At 41.2% G+C, this 6,000-nt stretch overlaps 1 protein-coding gene across 1 annotated transcript; it reads right to left on the reverse strand.

Annotated features, from left to right (window-relative positions):
* Nucleotides 1–1,803: 1,803 nt before the first annotated feature.
* On the reverse strand, nucleotides 1,804–2,757 carry LOC130489982 (olfactory receptor 10A7-like). Its single transcript, XM_056863772.1, has one exon. It carries the CDS (start codon nucleotides 2,755–2,757, stop codon nucleotides 1,804–1,806), a length of 954 nt encoding a protein of 317 aa, XP_056719750.1.
* Between the last annotated feature and the right edge of the window lie 3,243 nt (nucleotides 2,758–6,000).

A 6,000-nucleotide genomic window follows, 5' to 3' on the forward strand; every position in this document is an offset into this window, starting at 1 on the left:
AGATTCCCCCCAAAAAACCTCTGGGGAAAACCCCCCACCGGTATGGGGATGTGGTATTTTTCAGGAATGCTGAAAAGTTTGGTGTCTAATATACCCAAATAAAAAAAAAAATACAATTTATGTGTGTATACATCCCTACAGAGAACTCCTTCTCATCATTCCATTAGCTTTTGCTGACTACTTTTGTAACTCACCCTTGGGAGTGGGACAGGGTCATGGTAAGGAGCTTCAGAAGCTCTAGATAGTGCCTTCACTGAGAATAAAGGTTTTGTAGGATCCAGTCTAGATCCTACAAAAGGACTATGGGAACTAAGGCTGCAGTACTAACAACTCTTTCCTGGGAGAAAAGCCTTTGGAATAAAATGGGATTTACTTCTGAGTAGGAATACCAGGGTTGCTGTGCAGAGGAAGGCATTGGCAAACTACCTCTATTAGTCTCTTGCCATGAAAACCCCAAAAGGGGTCGCCATAAGTCGGCTGCGACTTAATGGCACTTCACACACGCAGATCTGCTTAGGATTGTTCCCTAAATCTGCTAGGGTACCTTCCCTGCTGAACTCCTGTTGTGTCTTGGATCCAAGACTCACATGTTAGGTCCCATTCTTCATTACTGACTAATCTCTGAGATTCGAAAAGGACATACAGACGTTGCATGCAGTTTGAGATTAAAAAAAGAAAAGAAAACAGCCAGTTTCCCACTGATAGCGAACAATGGACAATTATTTTTATTTATTTATTTAGAAATATATACCCTGCATTTCTCCTCAGCAGGGACCCAAAGCAGAATACAATGTTGTTCTCATTTGCTCCATTTTATCCTCACAACTAATCCGGGAAGCAGATGATGATGATGATGGGAGGGGGGTGACTCAAGATCACCCAGCAAGCTTCCATGGGAGAGTGGGGACTTGAACCTCAGTCCCTCAGATCGTGATCTAATGCTCTAACTATTACACATTGCAGCATTACATCTAAAGCAGTAGTGATAGCTCTCTAATCCCAAGGATTTATGATAGGTTTTAGTAAGTGATAGATTTAAATCCATCCAGTTTTTTTTCCACTTATGCCCCATCTCCTGCCTTACTATGGTCCCCACTTCTACATGGCTTTTTGTCCTTGAGGATCACATGATCCCCAGCATAGAAATTTGGGTATTCAAAAGGAACAACATCTTATTTTTCACCAGCAGAAAATCTGATTGACTCCAATGCTCACACTCACTTTATCTCAATTGGAATGGATACAGAGGAACATATGTGCATCTCCAAATATGGAGTGGGTTTCAGTAAGCTGATTAACTCAATGATGGCCAGTTCTCCTTCTAAAGTCCCCCATCACACATTACATTTGTCTATACATATCCCATTACCATCAGCATTGCTTTTTCCATAGCTTAAATGGGGCCCGTACTGCCTTTTTGTTCAATGGAAAATGTTTGTATCTCACTTTAATTCAGCAAATAGTTCAATTTACATGAATTGTCAAAGTAATTGAACCCCTTTAGAAATGTGCCACAATGTGGTCCATTTTTCTTTCATTAACAAACACTTCTGCAAAGAAAGTGGCCTGGGGAGCTTTGCCTGGGTCGAACACAGAAGATCTGAACAGTGAAGAAACATTCATTTAATGTGAATTGATGCACAATGCAATTCTACTAAACAATTTTCTCTATTCTACAAATTTGTTACATTTCAGAGCAATGTGCAATACAACATAGGCTTGCTGGAAGGATTGTTCCGTTTGAATAAATAAATTTGTCTAACACTTATTTTGGATATCAAAATCTATGTCCATGGTCTTTGATCATCCAAACACTTTTCTCTCCCAAATTCTCCTAAGAGCTCCTTTAACTTCTTTATTCCGAAAGCTGTATATGATAGGGTTCAATATGGGGCTGACTACTGTGTAGAAAAGAGATAAATATTTGTCACTATTGGGTGAGTAAGTGGAATTGGGTTTCAAGTACATGATACAAGCAGAACCATAGAATAAGGTCACCACAATGAGGTGTGAGGAGCAAGTGGAGAAGGTCTTTTTTCGGCCCTCAGAAGAAGAAATTCCCAGAATGGTGACAATAATACCAGCATAAGACATTAAGATCAGGAGAAAAGGAAGAGTCACAAATATCATAGCCACCACAAACACAGCAATTTCGGTCCTGGATGTGTCCCCACAAGCCAATTTTAATAACGGAGGGATATCGCAAAAGAAGTGGTTAATCTCATTGGAGCCACAAAAGGGCATGGTAAACACCATACTGGTGTGACCAAAGGACATAAAAAAGCCACTTAACCAAGATGCCGTAGCTAGACCCATGCACACTTTTCTGTTCATGAATACATGGTAGTGCAGAGGCTTACAAATGGCAACATAGCGATCATAGGCCATTGAGGCCAAGAGGAAACACTCTGAGCCACCAAGAAAGAATGTAAAATAGGTCTGTACAGCACATCCTAGGAAGGAGATGGCCTTGTTCCCAGACAGAAGGTTCTCAAGCATCTTGGGGACATTGACTGAAGTGTAACAGATCTCCAAGAAGGACAGATTTCTCAGGAAGAAATACATGGGTGTGTGAAGGGCAGGATCAACCAATGTGAGCAGAATGATGATGAGATTACCTGCCAGGGTGATGATATAGATAGCCAAAAATGTAGAGAATAATGTACTTTGCCAGTTGGGTTCATTCGAAAGACCAAGCAGGATGAATTCATCCAGTGCTGTTCTATTCTGTAGGATACTTTCTTTCTTGGTCAACATCCTGAAAAAATAAAAGGAAATACACATAAATCTAAGAATTAAAGATACAAAAAAAAAAAAAACTTTGTCTATGCACAGGGTTCAATCCACCAGTTTATCTCCTAATAAGAAAGGAAGAAGAAAAGGAAGGAGAGGTTCAGTCAACCACCAAAAAAAAGGCTACACTTAGGATCATGGAAGCTACAAGGACAAAAGGAATTAGTAAGTAAAGGAATTCAACAAGACTGGGAGGAGGAGGAGGAGCAGAAGAGTTGGTTTTCATATCCCACTTTTCTCTAACTTTAAAGAGAATCAAACCAATTTAAAACTGCCTTCCCTTCCCCTCCCCACAACAGACACCTTGTGAGGTAGGTGGGGCTGAGAGAATTCTAAGAGAACTGTGACTAGCCCAATGTCACCCCGCAGGCTTCATGTGGAGGAGTGGAGAATCAAACCTGGTCCTCCAGATTAGAGTCCACCTCTCTTAACCACTATGCCGCCAGAGTCATTCCATAATATTGCTATTATTATTAAATAAATCAAACAATTATTTTTAAATAATGTTTAGTAGTTATTACCATTACTATTAGTAATTGAAAATGAATTGGTCATTATGGTAATGCTCCTGTAGATCTCTATGGTGTGGTCTCATTTGGAATATCTGGCACAGTTTTAGTTGCTGTAGCTCCGAAAGGATATTGCAGAGCTGGAAAAAGCTCTATTGTAATGAACGGGAGAATCTATCCATTCATGTATACACAGCGTACTATAATGAGGTGCATACTACTGCCTTGTGGTACAGCTAGTAATCTTGCTAAGAGTGTTAGTGTGCTCAGTTTTTTAACCTCCACTAAACAAGTTTTTAAGTGCAGTAAGGCTCGATAATGATAGTTACTAAGCTTACTTATCTATTAAGCTGGGTTCAAAGACTCTCTTCTGCTAAATGAGATTCATCATGCATTGTGTGTGTTAAGTGCTGTCAAGTCGATTCCAACTCATGGCAACCCTATGAATGAAAGTCCTCCAAAATGTTGTATACTCTGAAGTAAGTGCTGAAGTGAATTCCAGCAACTTTGAAAGTTAAATTCCATTCATTGCAATTACAGAAACTGACATAAACTCAAAACTAAACACAAAACAAAAATCCTATGCTGTATGAGAACGACTCAGCAAAAATACATAGCACGCAGCTCAGAGAAATACTACACACATATATTAACAAACATAATCAAACATCCCAGTATACAACGCAATAAACGATACAAAAGACCACAAACCTTTGAAATGTCCGTGGGTCAATATTCAAAACTGAACTGTCAAAGTCTTTGATAACCCAAAGGGTAGACTCCTCAGTGACACGTAAATAAATGCTTCTCAAATATCACCATGCTGTGAAGATGAGTCTGGCTTGAGGGGCTGGCACTCTCCACAGCAAGCTGAGGGGTCTGGCTGAGACACAGACCAATACAAGCGGGAAAGCAGTTCAGTTTCGAATATTGCATTTATTGCATTGTATACTGGGATGTTTGATAATATGTTTGTTAATATATGTGTGCAGTATTTCTCTGAGCTGTGTGCTGTGTATTTTTGATAAACTCAAAACTAGCAAAGGAAATCTAAGTTCAAGCATTATTATTAAAATGCACTGACCCTGCAAAATAATCCTGGCCTACCAAATGATTTACTATCAGTGGTCACTTCCAGAAATGTAGACAATATACTCCTTTAGAATCTCAAACATAGTTTTCAAATAGGGTAATATTGTACTTACTGAAATTTATGTTCACACGTAGCCTTTTCTGTCATTGGCTCGTCAGCTGCACGGTTGGTTTCGAAGCCACTTGCTTGAAATAGTGTGATCTTGATTCCGATTCCTGTCTGTTCACCAGCTACAATGGACAATGTTTTATCCTCCTTGTGCTATCTCCTCTGGGAGGTCCATGAGCAAGCAAATCCAAAAGTTCTGCTGGCTGAGTGAACAGATACTCTACCATCATTTGATGGTGGCCTGCAGGGGGACGGAAGAAGAAGAAGTGTTTGGTTTTTATATGCTGACTTTCTCTACTTCTTAAGGAAGAATCAAAGCAGCCTACAATACCCTTCCCCTCCCCACAACAGACACCGTGTGAGGTAGATGTGGCTGAGAGAGCTCTAAGAGAACTTTCATTATCCCAAACAGAAGCATTCAGTTTCATGAAGGGAGCATTGTTTGTGGTACTTTGGGTCTAAACCTTTTTTTTTTTTTTTTTAGAAAAAAAAATACTGGTAGTTATAAAAATGCAGATGACAAGCACCATCATGGGATAGATATGCCTCCTTCTCTTCCATGAGAAAGAACACCTCTTCTGATGCCTGCCACATTCATAGAATCATAAAAAAGAATGATTTTTGCACAGAAACTAATATTTTTCCTCAGATACAAATTTAATTGCCTATTTAATTTATTAACCAGCTAGAATTCATATGAGTAACCTGTTAAGTTCTCCAGCAATGACATTAAACAGTAGACTAAACATCCACACAACGGTAGGTCTGACCAGGAAGGAACTAGGGCTGTCAATTCGGTTCGGCCCGAACTGAAAATCAGCCGAATTTCCCTTGATTCGGCGGTTTTTAGTTCGGGAGGAACCGAACTCAAAACTGGCGGGCAACCGGGGGGGCCGAATTCAGCGAGTTCGGGAGTTCGCGAATAAATTCGGCCAATTCGGGGCCGTCAGTAAGCAGCATAACCTTCAGTAAGCAGCATTCTCCTCCCCCGGCCAATCGGTGGCCAAGCTGGGTCTTCTTCTGGCCAATCAGTCAGGATTGAGTACTGGAGGAATCAGCTGATGTGCGGCCGGCCGGGGAAAGAGAGAGAGAGAGGGAAATCCTCATGTGTGTGTGAGGGGGTGCTTGTGCACATTCGCTCCTTTCCGTGGCTGCAGGGGGCACATTTTTTGGGGTATAGACCCCAAACTTTCAGGGGATATTCAGACAGGTTTTCTTAAGAGACCACCCAAGTTTTGTAAACATTGGGTCAGGGGGTCCCGAGATATGGGCTCCCCCCCTTTTTCTTTCCATGGCTGCAGAGGGCGCATTTTTGGGTGTGCCGACCCCAAACTTTCAGCGGAGCATCAGACAAGGCTTCTTAAGATACCCCCCAAGTTTTGTAAACATTGGGTCAGGGGGTTCCGAGATATGGGCTCCACCCCTTTTTCCTCTCCCCCCTTTTCCATTTTCGTGGCTGCAGGGGGCGCTTTTTTGGGGGTGCAGCCCCCAAACTTT

This window comes from Euleptes europaea, chromosome 18, assembly GCF_029931775.1.
Source record: "Euleptes europaea isolate rEulEur1 chromosome 18, rEulEur1.hap1, whole genome shotgun sequence".
Taxonomy (NCBI): Eukaryota; Metazoa; Chordata; class Lepidosauria; order Squamata; family Sphaerodactylidae; genus Euleptes; species Euleptes europaea.

Excerpts from the sequence above, each read along its gene's own strand:
- LOC130489982 (XM_056863772.1), bottom strand. The coding sequence starts at position 2,757 with ATGTTGACCAAGAAAGAAAGTATCCTACAGAATAGAACAGCACTGGAT.